The sequence below is a fragment of the Lepisosteus oculatus genome, chromosome 4 (genome assembly GCF_040954835.1).
Source record: "Lepisosteus oculatus isolate fLepOcu1 chromosome 4, fLepOcu1.hap2, whole genome shotgun sequence".
NCBI lineage: Eukaryota > Metazoa > Chordata > Actinopteri > Semionotiformes > Lepisosteidae > Lepisosteus > Lepisosteus oculatus.
In genome coordinates this window covers 24320350-24343667 of record NC_090699.1, presented here as the reverse complement: position 1 = coordinate 24343667, position 23318 = coordinate 24320350, and the positions used below count along the sequence as shown (strand labels likewise).

Sequence of the window (23318 nt, the reverse complement as noted above, 5' to 3'; positions counted from 1 at the left end):
TAAGATATTTGCTGCTCAAATAAGACCAATTCAGTAGTCTTCACAAATTAAGGTAATGAGTTTAATAAGGCTATTTGTTAATGACATCTTAGATTTTTTTAACATAGCTTGAACTTACAGTACATTAAAATCCATGTCTTCTGTACAGTTTATTAAAGTATTATATATTGCAGTGTTAATAGGCATTTCAGTTCGTTAAATGAGTGTTTAAATGTTTTTTGTTTAAACAGCTAATGATCAACAGAAGAAATAACTTTAAATGATAAAAATGTTCTGGCTGGATAAAAGGAAGCAAATGTTCACAAATTGTCATCCAATCCTATTTCAAATTCAGTTAAAAGGATGTATTATTTTGGATTTAAATGGATTTGGTTGTCTGACATCATTGAATGTTTTTATACTCATGATCGTATTGATGAATGTATGTGCTTTCAATAACTTTGTTTTTAAGTAATGCTGTTGGGTATTTAAATTTGCTTGTCACATTATTCATGTTGTTTTAATATTGACGTATATGGTGTGATTGAGTTACTACTGCCTTCTTGACAAGGACTCACTTGAGCAATATCTCAGTAAAGCTCCATGGTTAAATAGGGGTAGAATAAAAATAAAATACCAGATGTTTTATGCTAAAATGAACCTCTTTTGTTTTTCCTAATACTGATTCTGGAATGGTCATCTTGTCTGGCATAAAAGAAGGTGCAGAAATCAAACACTGATAAAATAAATGTGAGTGTTAGGGGTACTGTAAGAATATGCCAGTAATTTCCAGCTGTCACACAATTGCTTCACTGTACAGAGTCGTGAGTGGAAACATAAACATCTTGGGCTCTTTAAACATTAAGGAAATGTGGTAGTGTAAAGAAAGACGTATCTGGCTTGCCCACAGCGAGTTCATTGACTGTAAAATGTGGAACACAGTGTATTCCTGTTAGCCCAACCATAGAATTTGCTTTTTTTCCCACAAAAAGTTATTGTTAGCTTAATTTCCAGTGACAGGAAAAGTTAAACAGCACTTTGAAATAACGCAGAATTTAATGCTTTTATTTCTAAACCATAGTGAGAAACTTTATCATTTGAGAACTTAATTTTGCAGCACACAACATTACTTTGACAAATTGTTGATACGCATATGTGCTTTCTGCAGTTGATACAGGCATATGTTTCTAACTTGAACATTTCAGTTCTGTTAAACGTGCCACAGTTAATTTGGCCTGATTACAATTGTATTAAATTTACCTAAAGTTGCTATAAAACAGTTGTCTGGAAAAATATATTGATTTACATGTATTTACATTATCTCACCATGCTTGAGAGACATGGGAATCCTGCTGAACTGGGCATCCGATTAAGTTTTTCCTGGATGATGGTCAACCTACAGTATAACAAACTTCCGATATTGAAAGATTGCTTGGTGATGGTGGTATTGCTAAATTATAATATCTATCCAAACAGTATTGGAAGCGATGGATTTTTCTTGCAAATTGAAACTTACATTGTTTCACTTACCATGGAGTTTAAGTTACATTAAGCTTTAGCTTATAATTGCAATTCATGCTTTCCTGCTTTCTAGGAACTGGTTTCTACCTGTGGATCTCTAAAATCCATCTTTTCATCTTCTTTTCCAGTTGGACCCCTGGAGCTGCCATTATTTCAGCTGATCCCTTCTCAGAGACAGGTTGTTTTCCAAGGGGACAGATTGCCATTGCAATGTACAGCCACTTATGTTGACAGTACTGTCACAGTGCAGTGGAAACACAATGGATACCCAGTCCAAAGTGAAGAAGAAAATGGAGTCTTTGTTGAAGGCAACATTATCCATGACTGCTGCTTAATTACAAGGTAAATAAATATACAAGCCTACTCTTTTTGGGGGGTTTTCCTGAATTTCATCTGTCCAGGCTGCGATAAGTGATGTCTGATTTAAAATGTTAATCGAGAAAACTATATAATTAAAAATTTGTGACTTGAATCAAAAATGGTAAAATGCAATTAAATTGGCAAAGAGCCATGGCTTTTAAGTAGTTACTGCCCCCTTCTGGGACAATATAAGTGCTTCAGAAATCGAATCTGAGTGAAAGGTTGCATATAGTAATAAAAATAGATATTTTTCAGTGTATATAAAAGCCTGTTGCAGCAAATCATATTTTAAGAAGGTTTCCTGTTCCTCTTATTGTCTGCGAATACTATGCTGGATCATAATCCTTTCAAACTGTAAAAATCATTGCTGTTTGGAGGAGTTTTTCTGGGAATTGGGACTTTCATTTCCAGTGCTTTCAACAGGGAACCCCTCCCCCCAGTTCAGACTGACATGGGTTTTTTTTGCAAAGAATTTTCAAATCATGAACTTTTGTCCTATACTTTGTATGAAACATTCTTTGGTAATCTGTGTCACTAATTTCCTATTTTACAACTTCAGAGTTTGTGAGCTTTTCATTCCATCTTAAAAATTATTTTAACTACATGTATTTATTAGTGCTTTACATGCAAATTACTGTAAATGTAATGTTTTTTTCAATTAAATGAATTATACATTCATACTGTATGTAACTTTCCTTGGCTGTTTGCATTTTTCCCTTGAGAAATGCAAGGAAATAGTCTCATTTCTTCTGCAAGCTCATATTTATAGTTCTTAGCCAACAATAACACGGCTCTTTTCAATCATGCTACACATGGCCTATTTTTTCTATATCATAAACAATATCAAAGTTCTGTGTTGGAAAAGTGCACTGACAGCAACATTTTTCAAATGAAGTACAGTCTAGGCAAGAGGACTCATAATGTTCTTAATAAAAGCAAGTCACTGAATTAAGAAATTAACTCTCCAGATTAGTATCGATACCAGTGTAACCTAACATGCCATAAATTGTTTAAATCCTAATTTTCTTCAGTGCTATACTAAATTTTGTATCTAAGATAAGCATTTTCCTCTCCTTTGTAAAAAAAAAAAAAAAAAAAAAATTTTCCGCCAGTGTTCATTTTTTTACCCTTGTGCCAATGTTGCTGCTATCCAATAACATATAACATAATAAACATTATTATGTTAAAATTATACATTATTATAACATACAGAGGACTCTGGAATTATTGACACCCCTTGATAAATATTAAGTAAAAAAGTATAAAACAAATGAGTTCATTAAGCGCTGAAATATATTACTAACATAAGGAATTAATTATCATGAATTAATGATTCAATGGAATCAACCAAGTAAAAAAAACATTACATTTATGAATTATTTTCCACAAAATAAAAGAAACACAATTATATGCACCCCTGTGTTTAGTACTTGGTGGAGCCTTGCAGTACGTAATGCGTTATCAAGTCAATGAACACATTGGGAGGGATCCTAGACCATTCCACCATGCAGAACCTTTCCAGATCCTTGAGGTTTTTAGGTGTGTGTTTATGGACAGCCCTTTTCAGCTCAGACCACAGGTTTTCAATAGGTTTCAAGTCAGGGGACTGAGATGGCCATGGCAAAACACTGATGTTCTTTTCTGTCAACCATTTCTTTATTTTGAATAGTGTTTTGGATCATTGTCATGATGATAAATCCACCTTCGGTCAAGGCGCAGCCTCCTGACAAAGGCAACCAGATTTTTGGCCAATTTTGAGAATTGATCTTAACAAGGGCCCCAGGACCACTGGCAGTATAAAATAGTATAAAATTAACATTTATTAAACTGTTTAATTCTTAATTTCAATTTTATTGATGGAAAGTGTCATGAATTAATATCTGCTCATGCCTGTAGCTGACTGTTTTCAATGGAGATGTACAGGTACAGTATGTGTCTGCGTGTGTGAGTTCAGGTGTTCTTTATGAATCTGGATTTCACCTGTCAGTGTGATAACACTTTCTTTTAATTCTTCTAGAACATAAGCCAGAAGTAATCAAAAGGATTCAATCTTGAAGTGCTTAAAAGAACATTTGAGCAATAATTTCTTATTAAAGACACACTAAATGATTTTACCAGCAAAGGTAAAATGTGGTTCATCATGCTTTAGTAATCAGGCCTTTGACACCCTTAGCCCAGGGGTTGCCAACACCGGTATAGAGGAGACACAATCTGGCAGGTAATCCTAACATTTATCCAAGAGATAGCTACAAAAATGGAGAATGTAGTGCAGGAAAGCTGCAGAAATACAAATATAAGGAAAAAAGGGGATTACCATGTAAATTAAGTCATGGTTGATAATGAGTTAAGAGTATCAAAGGTGAAAGGGAACTTGGTTTCCATCACCTCTCCTGAACCTTTATTAAAAATGTTAATTGTGACAAATATTTACAAATTGATTATTTGATTTTATGGTGACCCATAAAACCTGCTTAATTTTGGCTCTCCAGAGCCAGGCATATCATGTTCCTTTCTTTAGGCTATTCAGTCTTTTATAGCCATCTCTAAACCTCTTGATTTTAAATCATGCTAATCTTAGCCTGAATAAAACAAGAAAATAAATGAAAAAATGTCTCCATTGATCTGCTTGCCTCGCCAGCAGAATTTTCTTCATCTTTTTGTTCGGTGTTCTAGCAGAGTGTGGTAGCCATGGAAACTAGATTTAATTGCCTTTCCTCCTTGTTCATCTGATTATAACTGCCACCACCCTGCATTGCTTCTTGAATGTGGAAATGGTGGTTCAGAAATCGATTGGTTGAAGTTGAAGTAGTTATCTGATTTGTCAGTTTAAAAGACATTGTTTCCCCAGTGTATGGCGGGGGATCAGACCTCTTTATTCAGAAGCACTCATCATGCAATGACTGTACAGCAGAGAAGTGATCAATGGGGCTTTACACTGAAGGGTATTGTACTTGGAGACTGTCTCTGTGCTGGAGGGCTGTGCTGCACTGGGAGAAACAAAGGGATAGATGCATTATGGCAAATATTGGATTAAGGGATGCTGTTGTTGGTTACTTCGTACAGCATAGCTGCATCACCAGAGGCACATGATTCTGCTCAGATAAAACAGCATCAGATGTCAGAAGAACAAATGTTTTTTCATGAGACTTCTTTGGGGGGAAAAAAAGGAGGGGTGAAAGTGATTCTATTTATATTGACATCACTCTGTAAAAGTTGCAGGCGAATATAGCCAAGACCCAAACTTAGCTCGGTTTAATCAAGCGTAATCATCACTGCCCAAGAGCCGCAAACTGCTGTTTGTGTTACCCTGTAATAAAAGAGGGGGGGAAGCTAAAAAAAGAAAATGGGAAGGGAGCAAGTCAAGGAAGCTGGAACAAGCGTCAAGGCTTGGAATGCAGTCCATGAGTGCAGGGTTTAAGTTTACAGTCTCATAAACTATTATGTGTAATCAAATCATTAAACATCATTACAAGAATGTAAACACTCTTAATGAGTCATCTGGGAAATGTTTCACAGAGACAGTCAATAAAGCAGGGTTAATTGTAATTTAGTTATATTTCCCTGTCTTTATCTGTTATGTCAAGGTTTATCATTTTGTAGTAAGTATCCTTCACAGGAATTCAGCTGTGTGGATAATGTGACATAGCATGCTAAATTCAGTATTAAATGCACTGATAATTTACCAGAAATACCTATTTTTAAATTTGTGAAAACATTGATGAGTTTTGCATAAAGTAGTGTTTCGCATCTTATTCTCTACAATATAGTTGCTGTTTACAGAATTATCATTTAGAGATGTGGGCTGTGTCTCAGAAATAGACACAAAAAAGATGATCATGTGCAATTATTATTGTTACACCTGGCCGGGTTAGAGCTCCACGGGAACCAATCACATTTGCACAAGGAGCTCAACTCCACCCAGCGCCACCTGGACCTCTAGTAGTATGTCACATTCTTTTAGCAACCTGCTTCCAATTGATGAGCAATCAAACCAGGTATTTAACCCCTCCCGCCACTGCCCTGGTGCTCTGTTATGGAGCTACTCTTGTCCGGGTAGTGCAGTCTGTTTGTTTTGCGTATGATACAGAGTTTGTTCAGTTGTCTGCGTGAACCAGTGCCTGTGTTCTCCTGTTCCCACCAGCCCTGTTTTCTGAACATGCAGTGGAACAGTGGCAGTCAGTGGGAGCGGTCAGTTCTCGGTCAGCTTTCGCAGCCTCAGCTTTCCTCATCACTCTTAACCTACACAGCCTTGGTTTTCTCTTTTGGCTCTTCTTTATCTCCGTGCACAGCCAGCCTTTCCATTCTTTGTACCGTTCAGATGGATCCCTTCTTCCCTCAGTTGGCCACAAGCTTTTCTATATCCGGCTGCAGCATACGAGTTATCATAAACATGGAGGGCATATTGTTTCTTTGTTGAAGTCTCCAAATGCTGCAGTCAGTATATAAATGATATTTAGTAAATGTAAACACACACAATGTCTCTTTGGGGTTGATAGGCATCTGCGTGTGTCAATATAGGCTCAGGGCCTAATAATAGAGGTGATTTCTGACATCTAGTGAACAAGTTAACTATGGAAGTTAATAAAACACCCCTACACTGTAGGCCAAGAAACCCAAGCAAGGCCAGTGGCTTCTTTAATGTTCTGTGAAAATGGTTCGTTTTTAATTTCAGCAATTATGTGGCTGAGAAATAAAGAGGCGCTATTTTAAAAGACAAGGTAACGACAATAAACAACACACAAAATATACTAATATTTACACACTACTATGTACATTTGGATTGAATTCTAGAGAACTAACTTTACAGAAGGTATTCACTCTTTAACATTTACAGCCTCTGATACACTTAGACATTGTGCCTTGCTTATAAAGTTAGTGATTTCCATTATTATTTTAAAAATGAATATGGAACTTTAAATTGTATTAGAAATAGTAGTGTATTACTTAGTTGTAAATATGCTGTGGTTTTGTGATGTGTAAATTATAAGATATTAATAAATAAATGTGTTATCTGTTTTTGATCACATTTGAAATTAAAGAAATCATACTTGAACATATTTTAGCCATATAGTTTATAAACGTCACAGAACCCAATATTGGTTTAAGTTTTGAACGATACTATTTTCATACTGCTTGCGAGTTGATACAGCAGTTTGTGGTTTCATTTGTCTAAAGGAAAGTTGTTGAATAGGAATACTCTGTTATTTCTCTTTTGTGGCCTGGCTTAAAGTTGTACATACATGTGGTTGCTGCACTATAAAATCAGTGTGTGGCTTTCAGGTTATTGACCCCTAACAGTAACAAGATGTTTTAATATGTTATTGCATGGTTATTTGGATACTCTTTAAGGGCAGAAAAACATTTAATGGAATTTAATGTTTTTTACTGTAGCTCTGTCCCTTAGTATATACTGCATATGTAATGCATTTGTAATAAATTGTTGATTTATGATTGATACTGCTAAATACTGTCCATGGTATTTCTCATGTCTCTGTTATGTAGCCTAAGTGCTTACTACTCTACGGTATTACTTCATTTAGTATTTATTTTACAAAACAGTTTAAAAGTAGCTTGGCAATTGGCTTTAAAAGCTTCAGAAAGCACTAGAGACCACCACTATTTTCTTTGTGCCTTTGTTCCAAGGTTTTGTCTATGCAGATAAACTTCATTACATGATAGAAGTTAAGATAAAAAAAAATCATTTTCCAGTTGTCAAATATTTTGTCTCTTGAGAACACTGAAAAGGGAATTTTATGAAAAATTTAGTGACAGCATGACGCTTGTTGCTTTGTTTCTCCACATTCAATATGGTATACTATAAATAAGGAACAAATACATTTTGAATATTGGAGCTTAAACTGAGTATAGACAATCTGGATTTTACGTAACTGCAGAATCACATATCTCTGGTGATACCTTGTTACGTCCCAGTTTGTGGTCCATGTGTGTTTTGTTGCTGTTCTCCACTTCCTGACCTTGATTGTTCTCCCTCCCCCATTGGTCCATCATTATATCATTGTTTCTGTGTGACATCATCTTCAATCAGCTTCTCAACCAATCAGAACTAATCTTATTCAGTATATAACATGGAGGTTTTCAGAAGGAAGGGGCCTTTTTTGTTTGACTTAGGTCCTGCTTGGGTTTTATTTCGCTTTTGGTTTTTGCTTCGGCTTTGTTGGTTTGTTGTTTTGCTTTATGTGTATGTATTTTCGTATAGCTTCGGCTTTTGTTGGTTTCTGTTCTCCTTGTACTTTCGTTTGTTTGTGTTTATCGTTTATTTTGCCATTACCTTGCCCAAACTTGTTATATGTTCAACCTCTGTTCTTTTGTACCCGGTTACTTGTGTCTACTCTCGTTTTCCCTTATTTGTATTCGTAGTTCACTTGTTTATTTGTGTGAACTTTTGTGTATTGGGTAATTTAGGTTGTTGGGTACACTTTACACATGTAGTTGATTCTTGTATTAGTCACTAGTTTAGTATGGGTGAGTGCCGTTTGTCTTGTATGGTTTTGGGTAGTTAGTGGAGGTTAGCTAGGGTGTATGAAGACGCCGAAGACCGTGTGTTTTGGGTTTTCTTTTGTAGTTAGGTCAGCTTTCCCTCACTTTCTAAGCCAGCTCCATTTTGTTTGTAATTTTCTTTTCTTTGGCACCACTCTAGTTCCCTTACCCTGTGTGTAATTGTGTCCTATTTTGTACCAGTCACTTATTCACCTTAAAATAATCACCAACCCTTGTTATCACGCTTCCTAGTGCCTCACCAAAACCCACCTGCATCCAAAAATTATCCTAAATGTTACCCCCTACCCCTAAACCCTTGGGGTTGTAACACCTTGCATACAAGGTTGAGAATGTATGTACAATACTGTATGTGTATTGACTATTAATGTGTGACAGTTTGCGCTTATGATGTTAGAGATTATTGGCATATATTCTGACTATAAAGTATGTAGCAATTTTGAGAATAACTGGGCATTATATAAGAATTCTTTATGAATACCAACTGGGAATGTGCATGTTTCGTGGTATATTAAGAAGGTGCAGTACTGTGAATGATGAATATGACTTGTTTAATGTGAAAAGGCTATGTTTGTCAGAGTTTAAGTTATGGACTGGCTAAGTAAACTTATGTCTATTGAAAAAAATATTCATGGTAACAGTAAGTGACAAATGTTATTTTCTGTATATGAATATTATTTGTGTGTTTTGTGGAATTCATAGCCTGATAGCTTTCAATAAAATTATTTAAATTGTAGGTTATATATATAATTGCAAATGTTGCCTACATCTAGTTTTAATGACTATGGATTCAAAAAACCTATAACCTTCAAGACATATTGCAGAAAAGTGTCTGGTCCTGTGTCTACTGCAAATGTTTCACTTTCAACTTCTAAAGAAGTGCCTTAGCATTTGGCACGAGCTTTTGAAATAAAGAATGCATAGTAGCTTTTTATAAGGAGATGTTTAGATGACATTATTAGTGATATTATAATACACATTGAATGATATGTAATGATAAAATGTGAACTAGTGCTTTGTATGTAGCTAAATACATTTCACAAGAAAATGTTCTTAACTTAGATTCTTTAATCTTGCAATTCCTGCACTTCACCTCAGGCACAAAAACAGGCACTTTGTTATATCAAATAGTATAAAGCAACTAATCATTTTACGGTAAAAGATGAAAGTGCTATAAATTTACTGTCACTTATAATTTAAATGTCAAGGAAGCTGTATAAAACTGAACATTCCTGAAGGCCACGATTAAAAACAGAATTAAAAATGTTCCAACTATATGTACTGCCGCAATGATGTATTTTCACATAAATGCTGGTAAATGGAAAAGCAAAATTTATTTTCTATTGCTAACCAAGGACACATTAAGATGAAGCAGGATTCCATCCTATAAAATGTAACTTCAGTTATACACTATAGCAGATCTATTGATGTTTAGCCAGCAGGGCTTGTACTGGCATTTTCCCCTGGTGATGTTCAGGGTACAGAATGAGGAAATAAAAAAAACCCTTCCATGTTGCTAACCCAAAAATGTCAGTATGATAGACGTAGAACATAGAAAGACAAATCAAAGTGGGAAAGTGGGGAATAATGCCTAGAAATAGTAGGTATTTGCATGACCCTGCACCTGATCTAACAGCTGAGTTTTCTTTAGTGTCTGTTCTGAATTCATATATATAGATTTGTCCTTGAAGACAATTAGAGTCACCATTTAATGCTAGACAAGGTTTTTTTTATTCATAGGTTTCACAAGACAGTACCTTCAGCGATATATTTATTAATATATTATACAATGGCCATGGCATCCAGAAAGGTTATGAAAAGTTTTTTTTTTAATTTAAAAAGAAAAACAGTCCACCTTTTAAGAATATTGTTTGTTCAAACATCCTTTAGTGAGGTGATACTTTCCAACATTGACGTTGCTGCTTCTGGGGACTGGGAGTGTCAGGTCTCCAGCTCTCGAGGAAACAGCACAAAGATGATGGAGATTGTAGTCCTGGAGATGTCGGCACCATACTGCCCTGCTGAGCGGGTTACTAACAACAAAGGAGACTTTCGGTAAGCATGTGCAGACGACCATCTCATTGAAAAGAAGCTCAATAGATTTAAACTGTCCCATATTAACCATCCTTGGATACGGCTTCCAAGGTCCTTAATTTAAACAGTCATTAACATCTACAGTATGCAATTATTTTAAAAATGTTAGGAAAATGTCTCCTAAAAAATTCTACCAAATCTCCTTAATGACCATACTCTCCGAAGCATTTATAATGTTTTCACTGTTTACTGCACAGTAACATGGCACTGAACAGGACTGTTTTGTTTTCAAAATAGAGAGCAGTAATGATGTGGAAAATTAGTCCTCTTTGTCTAGGAAAGTTGGTGTCATAAATAAGCAACATTCTTACAATTCTGGAAGTAAAAGCTATAGACATGCACAGAACATGGTAAAGCAATGTTAAAGGTATTTTAAATCTCACAAAGGTAAATTATTTAAATTATGAAAATGTTTACTTTTGTTAAATCTTGTTGCTATTTTGTATTCAGGTCAAATTTAGTTGTTAAATATGCTTACAGTATATGTATTTGCTTGCATATACACAATGTATACTCTACATGCTTTTAGAGTTCTTTGGAATTTGTATTTTGTGTTTATTTTGTTAGGAGAGCCATTCTCAAAGTATTTCTTGTTTCTGTTATTATTGTTCCGCCCTGGTTTAACAGGTCAATGGCACAGATTACATAATAAGCAAAGGAAGCATAAAGCAGATCAGAGATTTCCACTTCCACAGGGCTGTTGTACTCACAGATTTGTGAACGTGAATTAAATATTAGGATTAAAACCATATGTGATAAAAAGTTTTTTTGAGTGTTGCAAGGAACCTAATAGTCTTTTATTCTGGATTATTTTTTAATGAATGTTATTGCTATTAAGTGCATATCTTTCTATTCTGGTAGGTGGCCAAAGACTCTGGCTGGAATAATCGCATTCTTGCCCTGCATACAGTATCCATTTGGCTCCAGCTCATACTCTAGAAGTTTGAAAGAGAAGAAATCGTTGCGGAGGTGTGACAGAACAGGACGTTGGGCTGAAGGGGATTACTCACAATGCCCCTATGCCAGTGAAGTAACCCGAGTGCTCCATGAATTTAGCCAGGTACTGTACATAAACTTTTCAGACATTAATTTGTAAATTTTCAAGCATCTTTGTTTTTCGTGAAAATCACTTACTTGAAACCAAAAACCACACCACTTGGGTAATCAGTTTCTCACTTCGTATTATTCACTTAGCTTTAGGCCTGCATCTAATAATGTTCACCAACATAACTGCAGGCCTTTAGCTTCTCTTGAATCAACTTTCATTATGTCTGATGACTTTGTAATTGGCAACCATCTTACAGTTTGACCTGTGACACGGTCTTTTCCATCCCATTATCTTTTACGTTTTGATATTCGCAGTGACATGCTGCATTTCACACAATATTGGAGCATAGTTTTTTAGGGATGACACACTGGAGACTGTAAAGTTAAGTTCTTCATCTACTGAAAGTACAAGATCCCTGAGAAGAATGCTTCAAATTCAAGTGGTAAAATGTAGATGTTTAACAATTTCTGTCATGTGATATGTTCTATATTGTATTTAGTAATACATCCAAACTGATATTCCAGGAAGTGTGATGAGCTGCCATCATGAGTCCGTCTTTATCTCCAAAATGATGGCAGCTAACAATAGAAACTGAGGGTAACTTGAAGTATTGACTTCACGATCATTGCAAGAATGCCTTAGTGAAATTTGTAACAGAAAATATACAAATTTCATCCAAATTAGAGATTTGGCTCAAGTGGACAGTGTTCCACATGTCATATTTGAAGCGGACTGACACTTACACAATAGGAAAGATACAGTACATCTTCAAGATAAGAATAGAACATATACCAAGTGCAGAAAACACTTATAGGTTATCAGATGTTTCTGTTGGTATTTTGGGTGTGTTTTAGAAGAGATAGTGTACATTGTTTGCAAAACACAGTATTTTCATATGTCAGACTATGCCCTCATCAGTCAGATTGTCATATCAAGTTGAGCTCCATTGATTTACAGTAATACTACCGTTTTAAAGTGATTGCACTTTAATTTCAGATGCCAATCAATGCCACCAACGCCCGTGCCTCTGCACAGCAGCTCTCAGCTTATACAAGTGGAGCAGCACACTTTGTGGACATGATGGATGTTATCTTTGTGGCTCGTATTCTTGAGAAGCTGATTGGTTATGTGGGCCAGATCAAAGATGTATGGTATTTTAATCCCTTTTGAGATAATTTAGTGTTTTCACTCATTGCTTCTTCTATTTGTATTTTTATTTTACAAAGTATTTTACCACATATGGCTCGTGAAATAAAGTTGTTTGGGGTATTTTTTCTGCAGTTCATCTGTGGTTCAGATGAAAAGCACATATGCTTAGATTTTGTATATTTTACCCTGGAAAGACTCCAGACTTTATTTTAAAATTTTAGGTTGCATGTGCTAATTTTAGGATTGTCCATCAGTGCAGAGATCTAGTAACTTACAATTTAGGGAAACAGTATATATTGTTAACAGTTATTTTTGGTTTGGCATTATTTGTTCCTGTATACATTAGATGTTTTTAAACTTTTTAAATGCTGCTTCTGCAAAGTCCTGAATGCCAAAAATAGGCTTCCCTCCTGTAGTTTCAGATTCTAAATGGTTTTAATTAACCAAAGGGAATAATGTAGTGTTCGCTCAAAAAAGCAGCCATGAGCTCTTGCTGAAAAAGGCTGTTTATATTACACTCATGACATAGGAAGTAAGCTTTCTTAACCTGGTACATTCATGTTTGTTTTGGATATATTTGAAAAGACTGCAAAGCTGCATTTCTTCACAAATGGTCAGGAGCCACAGAAACCTGGAGGACAGATAAAGGAAGCAGATTTTATGCTAAATTCTGCACAGTTTTTTTTTGCAAAAGAGAAAGCAAACAAAATCTTATTTTGTGTTAAGAAGGGCTGAAGGCTTTGGAAATGTTTTCTTTCAAAATAAAGAGATGTATAAATATAAGCATTTTTAAGTATCTTTAAATAAATATTTCTTCTGGAAATGCCTGCTGACAGCAATTTTCTTCAAAGTCATAAAACAAATGTGTGAATTATTTTGGATGTGTATTGTAACAAGACATACAGTATGCTAGTACTGTATATGCTCTATTTGCATTTTATGGATTCTGTGGAAGGCACTGACGTACCATGTTTAAACCATTTTCTTAAAAATTAATTATGAGGTATCAAACACTGTATCTAAATTAAATCTTAATAAAAATGATTGTCCTTGCATAATCATGCAAGACAAAAACAGCATAAAATGTAATGTATTTTAATGTCAACCCCTTTGTTTTGCAGCTAGAAGACTATATATCGGATATTGCTAGTAATATGATGTTCGTGGATGAGCACATATTATGGATGGCACAGAATGAAGCAAAGGCTTGCACTCGTATTGTACAAAGTGTGGAAAAAATTGCAGATCTGGTCCTTACTAGCAATACACAGGTTATTTCAAAGGTATATTAATTACCACTGATCTTTTATCATGCCATTCTTTTCTTTTTCTCTCTGTCGCAAAGCACCAAGTTTTGAAATCTGCCTCGAAAGCAATGTTTTATGCATACACCACTGATTTTGAATGGAGTCAGAAATCCTTTAGGAAAAAGTAAAATAAAACATTACTTTTGGGACCAGAAGGCAAGATTGATAAAATGTAGACATATGGGTAAAGGGCTATAAAATGCAGTTTTGCATTTATTTTTTACCAGATGTTACCTAGAGTGTTTGTTTTCTCAAAAGGCTACATAATGAGAGGGGACATTTTATAGTGTCAATTAGAATATAACTCTTCTAATGTAAGGGGGGTTGTATTATTAATGAATGATTATTCATTTGTAGATTCTCTATTTAAAACAAAGAACAGGAGTTGATATCTTTTGATATTCCCCTCTTTGTCTTCATAGCTTTTGCAAGAAAAATAAAGAAATATTTTTTTTGCAATTGCAAGCAAATAATATTAAAATACTAAACTTCAAGCAATTTAAAGGAGATTTCTAAATAGTTAAACCTCTCATTTTTTAGTTACTAAATTATTTTTAGTGGGAATTCTACACAGTTTACAATCCTTGTAATATTTGTTTTAGCATCGGCTTATAGTAAACAATTAATTTAAAAAAAAATAGAAACATTTTAATTAGATACATCAATGCACCAAAAAAAACATCACTCTATGCACGTGTTTCTGGATATAGATTTTTGGTTGATTTTGGTGTTGTGTGGGTTAGTATTTGTACATAAGCACTAAATCACCTTAGCAGTGAGTGAACCAGGAGCAGCTGATGAGGTGATTTAGCAAGTTGATAGTCAGCGTTGGTGAAGATCAAGAAAGAAAAACACTAAAAAGTGTCAGTATGCCAAGGTCATCAAGAGAATACCTCCTTTGTTTAATCAAGGGAGTTAATCAAGATGGGATGATATGTGACATCTAGGACACAGAAAGGACTGAAAAGACACATGCTTGTCCAGGCTCAGCAAGAGGAATGGGACAGTCGTGCAAGACAACATCAGTGCCCTTGCGCAAAGCATGCATCGCACATTTAAAGATCGTGTTGTCAAGGTGGCCCCACACTACTTATCTGTGATTCTCACAGCAGACACTCTGTTCATCAGCTTAGTTGATTAATGTTAATCAGGATAAGTTTACCTTTATCAGTGTCAGTACACTACAAACGATTTTCATTTTCTTTATGATAACTAAGTGAATTTGTTGCAGTTGTAAGTGATGAGTTTCTTTTATTGCTCAGTATACTGCCTTTTCCTTAGCACAATAGTAGGTTGCTTTCAATGCCATTGAACTAGGCTGCTTTATCAAAACATACTCATCAGACAAACGTCTGTGTCTATTAATTAACGTTTAACATCTTAGGCTTCTGCTGCATTATCACATGTGAGCTCTGACAAAGGTTTTTTTATTGTATAATGTATGCCTTCTTCTTTACTTGTAATCAAGTGAGTTTGAGCTACTGTGTAGTTTGCCTTATTTTACTGCACTATGGAGAATCGGGTTATGTATTAATGTATTCATTTTAAATGCTAATTTGCAGTTGAATGTATTAGTACTTGCTTCATTAGACAATTCCCAATGGTAACCTTAAAGCATATAACAATTTTTCTTTTTCCATTAAGTGCAAATATTACCTGTTTCAACAGAATACAAAACTGAGCAGTTTTGTTCATGTAATTAGCATGAACTGAACTGGTCATTAAGGATAAACTACATTCAAAAGCAATGACAAGTGCTCTTTCATTGGCCAAATAAAGAAGGTGAGGGAGAGCATGAAATAAGTTTTCTTTTTTGTCATTGATAAAGGCCTTGTTTTCCTCTCATGTTTTCCCAAGGTTTCTTCTAATATAGCTCTGGAGGCCTTCATGATCAAGCCTGCGAGCTTCACAGGCATGACGTGCATCGCATTCCAGAAAGCGCCTCCATCTTCAGACAGGGCAGTGGCCCATGATGTGGGCAGGCAGGACTGGGAGGCAGGCTATGGGGCAGAATCACTGCTGAATTTCAAATGCAACACAGCCAACCTCAGCAGTTCTCTGGTGAATTTCCCAGTGAAGGTAGGGGTAAATCTATGCTAAATGAAAAATGTCAAGGCTCTTTATATTTAACTACATCTGACAGTTTAAAACAGCAGACTAATTGCAGTCAGCTACTGAATATATCCAAAATAACTGTACCCTGATTTTTTTTTGAATATTTACCGTGGAGTAACAAAATCCCAGGGTTTGCTTGGGCTGCATAGTTTACTTACATAGTTGTTAAGTAAAGAAAGTCACTGGAAGGAGTGGTAATTTTATTAGTTTGTATTTTAATCTGCTTCAAACTTTCTTAGTTTTTCAGATGGTATAAGTAGATTTTTCAAAGGGATGTGTGGTACAATTTACAAGTTTATACAAAAGCAAATATAATCTCAGAATCAGTCCTTTTCAGGGTCTGAAAATGCATTTAATATTGTGTTTAAATGCTTTTCTACTTGTGTGCATGGGTTTGTTGTATCTATCATGTGCCTTCTGCAATATGTATTAAATCAACAGCACCATGAACACTCTTGTCAGTAGTATAGTAAGTGTTTGGGTGATTAATATGCAGGTCTGAAACCTCCCTCTATTCTGCAAATGCTTCTGTTAATTTTCTTTCCTTTCTTTTCTTTGTTGGGTACCCAGAAGGATTTTTTCGTCGGAAATACACATTTACAGATAACGCAAGAGTGTTATCAATCTGAAGCAGGCTTTTCTTGCCTTGCATTCTCTATTATTTTGTGAAATACTTCAGAGGATTCAAAATGGTCCAGACTAAGTAGCGGAAGATTATTGGGGTAGTTTGTGTAAATCGCCACACAAGGAGTGTAAACAAAGCACCCATGAGCGATTAGATTTCTCTTACTTATTTGTCAGACTCAGCAGTCTTGCATAAAGTATGTCCGGACAAATAACTGTTTTTTGTGCCCTACTTTACATATGTATAGTAAAGATCATGCTTATTGTTGAAATGGTATTGGCTTTTTTATATCTGTTGATAACCTGACAAATGTGTTATTCCGTTTCGCTACATAACCTTCAAGTCAAGATATGATTTGGTGAAAAGGAATGTTTTAGCATTTCTTGACACTAAAAATCTGGTGACTTAGGCTCACAGTCAGTACCTTCAGCATTTCATTCATTCAGCTATGGCCCCTCTCAAAGTGCTGAATTAGTATACAGAAGCTTTAAATGGATATTGGTTTTTCTAGGGGTTTTATTGTTTAAATATGAGGCAAAGAAAGTGTTAATGACTTAATTTCACTTTTAAAGAATGTCAGTGATTTTCTTTAAACACAACCTTTTTTGTAGAGCACAAAATTATTGTTGTAAACAAAAGAGGTGCCAATCAGAGTACTTTTCACCAGGCAACTATTAGAAGTCTGACAGTAGAAAAGGTTACAACAGTGGGAAGGTGCATGGGAAATGGGCTTGATACTGGAGCTCAAGGGAAGAGCCATATTGTGCTACTTGAACACAAACTGCTAGAGCAGAACTAGTTATTACATGCTGATTTTATCTTATCAGGACAGACAGTAGTTTGTGCTGAAGGACTTGATGCCAGAAATTTAAGTATGCCTTATGTTTATTTCTTGGAAATAATGCCAAATGCAGACGTCTGAGCCCCTCTATCTCAGCAGGATTCTGGACCTCCCTACAGCATGGCCCACGCTGTAATGGAGCGGGGAACTAGAAAGGCTACGTCTATGGCTTGGATCACCCTCTGCGCGCGTTCTTATAATTTGCGTTTCCTTTTTTACTGCTTCTGTCACCATTTTTTTTTGTCTATGGCTTTGCCAGGTTAAACTGGAATTATGCATCGTGTGCAGGCTTGCTGTGGATAGAATTGGCCTTGTAATTCAAAGACAGTTACCCGCAGAGCTGTAAGGCAGTTGCCACCAAAAGAAACTGTTACATCCATTAAACACAGGAAAGGTTTTATTCAAAACATCTTGACCTTTACAAAAAATTGACAGGTGGTCTTCTGTCATATAACTGAACAAAAACACAATCTCAAGAAATGTTATTTAAGAACAAAAATAATCTGATTTACCTGAACACTAAACTGTACATCTTTTAATAACCTTCATAAAAGTGTCTTCTTTTGTATTCAGTCTTATTTTTTGTAGGATCTCTTTCAGATCTTGCATTTAGGTTTGACCACTGTGTACATTTCCTCTCCATTATTTGCAGTCTGAATCTGAACATAATTATTAAATGTTAATACAAATCATTTCAGCTTCTTTCATTAACTTTTCACTGTTGTGGTAGCTTGGAAGACTAATATACAGTCACCTGCCATTTAGCATAAAAAGCTAATACTCAGTAATGATAATTAGCAAGTGATAATAATATGTTTGCCTTGATAAGAAAACCTAGTAAAGATGTTTTTGATTCAGTGAAACCTAGTAAAACTAGTAAAAAGGGGAAGTTTTTTAAGTTCCTTAAGTTCAAGCGTATACAATATTCAGACTCTGAACATCTGCTAATGCTCTGTCCCAAAGTGACAGTTAAACAAATTGCTCTCATTTTTCTTTCATTTAATGCTAGCCACATATTCAGACTGTTTTGTTCCTAAATAGATATTATGTCACATACCTGATTCACTTTGATCATGTCCGTAGGAGAAAATCATTGCAAATTAAATCACCTCAATTTGAAATTACTGTCATTTGGTTATAGTGTAATATTTGTTTTCCCCAATTTTCAGTTTTCTATGGGTACATAATTAAAGCATACTTAAATTTCAACAATAGCATTACCTAGGAAGCATAGAATTCATTGTTTTTATATTCGGCTATGTTTTGCACATGTAATTGCAAAAGAAGAGATGAACTAGAAATAAACATTGAAAAAGTAGGTGAATGTTAGTGGTATTCATCATAAAGAACAAAGGAATCAGGTGGCTTCCTGAATCAAGGAATAGTATTCCCAACATTTTTACAAACCTGTTTAAGCAGTCTAATTTCAGTTCACTGACACTTTTGACTATCTTTTCATCACATATCTAAGTACTAAAAAGTAATTATGTGAATAATATGACTGTTTAATAGAAAAATGATTTAAATTTACTTAAAATCCATTCACAAATTATTGAGACTGGCTATTCAGTATAATGAATGTAGGAATAAGTAAAGATTAATTTCATCTATGCCACCTAAAATAGTTGTTTAATACTGTATGGTCAGATTTTCACAGATTCAAGTACATTTACACTGCTTCTTTCAATATAGAATTATAACCAAACAAATCCAGAATGTGTACATTTAAATGTGTATTTAAGATTAAATGTTTTTTTATGTTTTTTTTATTTAAGTATTTTACATGGAATATATCCAATATAATTACAAATGCCATCAAAAAAATATGATGAAGCTCTTAAATATAACTTACACTATTGTGATGTTGATAAGAGTTAGTATTTAAGGGGGTCAAGCACAAAAAGAAGAACAGCCTGAAGAAAGTTTTAATATCAGTTCTTTCAGATATCATTAAGTTGTTTTCTTCCATGGTAGTACACTATTGCTTTTTATGACCGTATGTCAGAATAGACATCAATACAACATACTGTATGTACACCGTAGTGTGAAAACATACAAAACTATATAGGGTTGATGTGTGGTGCATATGCAATCCTACAAAACAAAAGTCCTGGAAAATTGTCAATATAGGTAAATTATCTGTTTTATTCTATTGATGGTCTTAATATACAATCAGTGCAATTGATGTAAAAGAACTGTACAATAGGAGATCCTTAGAGGTGGGAGACAATGACAGCAATACTGGGGTCTCTGTTATCCTCTCAAACACATCCAGTCATCTACATATCAAGCATCCTCTTTCGGGAACCATCTGGCCATTTCCTTGTTATTTTGTTTGTGAACTCCTCACCTCTTGCACTGACCGGAAGTGGAACAAAAAACACAGCTTTACATTTGCGCTCTGCAAATTCCTGACCAGCTGTATAAACTACCTCTGTCGTTGTCTTAAAATGCTGAAAGCATCATTTATAGCCAACTGGCACTTCTCCCATTTCTTGTGCTAGTTTATCTGTGCTGTTTATTTTATCCTGCGCCATTGCATTTTGTATACATATCATGTCTCTGCCGGCTGTTACCAAACGGGAGAAATACTGTACATTTTGAAAATGTGGCATTCTGCTTCCCTCTTCACTCTAAACTTTTGACACTTTATTTTACGCTTTACTTCATTAGATCATTACAATATACAGAAAAAACAGACAAGAGGAGGCCATTTGGCCCATCTAGCTCATTTGGATGTTAGTAGTTAATTGATTTATCTTTACTTTATCTGTGTATTTTTTTTAATCAGCTAGAGTTCATTTGAGCCACAACCAATAAAAGACAGGGTTATAGAAAATGATTCCTGAATGACACCGAACAATGTGAAATCAATCAAGCTTTTTGTTTCAATGTACTACTGGTGCCTCTCCAATCACCATTTCCACCCACATTATCCTTTAACATGCAGCCAGAGCCAGGTAGAGTTACTGTACCTTCTCATACTGACCATTGGATACATCCTCCCTGTTGTCCTACAAAACACTGAATTTCATTTTACCATTTCAGTAATGCTTAAAAATATATATGATAATTTCTTAATTGCTATCCACTTTGTTTATATGGGCATCATTTGTGACATTTGTAGTAACTTCAGTTGTTAAACTTCCTTAACTACTGACTTGGGAAAGTTACAGAACCTACTTAGTAATCAAAAGAGATGAGTAGAGTGAAGTCTTTGTGTAGCAGCTCTTGTTGAAAATAGCTTTAATTTATATTAACTCATTAACATATTTGTTTTTTTTTACAGTGCAGTGTTTTCTGATTGTTATTGACTAATTTAAAACTTTGGAAACTGTGAACATCTAAAATTAGCTTTCTGCTTTAAAAACCCTTGCTCTCTGCTTGAAGACAGAAGCAATTGGAAATTTATCGAAAGCTCTTTTGTGTCCCTGTTCTAAAGACCATTTAGTTCATGAGATCCAACCGATGTGTTTAAAGATATACAGTATACTGTAAGGACTCTGCTTATCAGCACAGAATATTAGATAATTTGTTGTTTTGGTATCTGAATACTAACACCTAAAAACACCTCTCTGCAGGGTTTAAAGAATGACAATATGGATTTCACTTTTCTAGTTCACTTATGTAATGGCTTGTGGCATAATATGGGTTGACTGCAAGCTGGTTGTTGATAGGGAAGGGTGTGTTTGGGATAACAGGATACTGGAGTTCACATAATGTGTCCTGACAGAAGCGATGAATCTGCTGTTCTGGAAACTGTCAGAATACCAGTGTCTACAGCATGTCTTTAGGCTGCCAAGACCACCATATGGACACCTACTTTGCTCACAAAGTTGTGTTCTGTGGTGGATGGTATATAAGACTGAGAACCCATCATCAGCAGTTTATATTTTCCTAGAAACTCTGTTTGGCTCTTCTTTAAGCCAATAACCAGCTGCCCTGAATACGTGTCTTGTTTTTGCATGCCAGAATATCACTGCTGGTGCCAGTGTGCTAATGGGATTTAAGGTGCCTACTTTGTCTTGTATGTTGTCCTCTGAGGGAGTTGTTTTCTGTGTCCCATTAGGGGTGGGGTGCTTCCAGGGTGTTTGATTCACTGGTGTTCTCAAAAATGTATTTGGCAGTAGTTTAATATTAGCTTGTCTTACATTAGAATGAATGTGAGCCATGTGGAATCACTGTGTAATGGCTTTCAGAGACTGACCCATGCAGTAGTCTACTGGAATAGACAGTATTTATGGCTCACTGTTACTATTGTTAAACCAATAGTATCCCCACAAGACTTCACATGCACCTTGATGTCCACATTCTTTCCTGTAAACTCTGTGCTGTGTAAGCACTGATAATAAATATGTTTGTTAAAAATGCTTGACGGTATTCTTTTGAAACAAATGTCACATTGCTGAGATAACAGTGATTCTTATTAAGTATGATTTGTGTATTGTACTACATTCATTAAAATGATAAATGCCCTTTTATCCTTGTAGTATAAAATTCTGTGCAATTAGTGATTAAACCAAAAACAGTCAACTTATTCTAATTAGACCTAAATATTTCTTATAGGTCTCCATGGAGACAAAAATGAAGATAAATAATTAGTTATAAATTTGGGGGACAAATTACACTGAAAGGCACTTTAATTGATACTTTGATATGCACAGCAGTTTTTGCTGCTGAAATCAGCTTCAATAATAGTGCTATGTCACTGTATGTAATCCAACTTCAAGGGCCTGTTTTCTTTCATGGTAAAAGGTTTTTCTGCAAATTTAACCTGAGTGTTTCACTGTTGCTGGTTTGTTGTTAATATTAATAATATATTTATTAGTATAAGAACATAAGAAAGGTTCCAAATGGAAGAAAGCCATTTGGCCCATTTAGTTGTTGCCTAAGAACTATTCTAGGCAAAACAAATATATATATATACAAAAAAAACAATTGTCATTGTAGTGTAAGAAAATGTTTCCACAAACATTTTTACCCCTTGTTTATTAGTTTTTCCTAAGGGTTTTATGGCAGTCACCTGTCCTATCTGCAGTGGCAGCACAGTAATGATAATTGCAGAATAGCTTGCAAGAAACATCAGTTGAATGTTAATTTGTTATCTTCTGCTGTACAGATCATGCCACCATGACATTGCCACAGAGCTCTGAGCCGACATCTTAGAAGTGTTGGATTAGAGAAGAAAGGGAGACAGATGATTTAAATGGGCTTTAAATGGTTTTTGTAAAACGATTTTTACTTTGACCTTAACGATCTGAATTTAAATTGCAATATAGAGGTGAATAAGTAAGTGGTGCTTGGATCCAAACCAATGTTTATTGTTTCCATTTTTGAGAGTTCAGTAATTTAATTAATTACTCCTGGAGAGCTGTGGTGCCCTGCTTTCAGGGCCTGACTATGTACAAATGTGTAGGTGGCAGAGTTTTTCATGTATTCCTTTATCTTCCATCACTGATAACTGGAATTATTCATCATTGTTTCAGAAATACTCCACTCTTTGAACTGCAACATTATGTATAAAAGTACTAGCATATAGTGTTGTATTTTTCTTTATCCCAAGAAAATGGCATTGCAGTGTAGTGCATATAGAGTGTATAGTCTTAATTAAACTGGAAAAATATATCAGAGAAAACATCACTTGCTGGGATGGGGGAGGGAGGATGAGGTTCTTAAGTCAAGATTATCCGACCCAGTGTCAGGAACTTATTAACATATTTCCAATAAAAACAATTGCTGGTAGGTTAAATATTTCAGGGCTGC

General features: G+C 35.1%; 1 protein-coding gene across 1 annotated transcript in view; it reads left to right on the top strand.

Moving 5' to 3' along the window:
- LOC102691676 (adhesion G protein-coupled receptor A3) overlaps positions 1–23318 on the top strand; it is a 131259-nt gene that overhangs the window by 46522 nt on the left and 61419 nt on the right. Inside the window, exons 7-12 of the mRNA XM_015346987.2 lie at positions 1629–1842; positions 10267–10431; positions 11332–11530; positions 12515–12664; positions 13789–13950; positions 15832–16053. Of these exons, the coding sequence (XP_015202473.2) occupies positions 1629–1842; positions 10267–10431; positions 11332–11530; positions 12515–12664; positions 13789–13950; positions 15832–16053 (1112 nt within the window). The remainder of the gene's footprint in view (positions 1–1628; positions 1843–10266; positions 10432–11331; positions 11531–12514; positions 12665–13788; positions 13951–15831; positions 16054–23318) is intronic.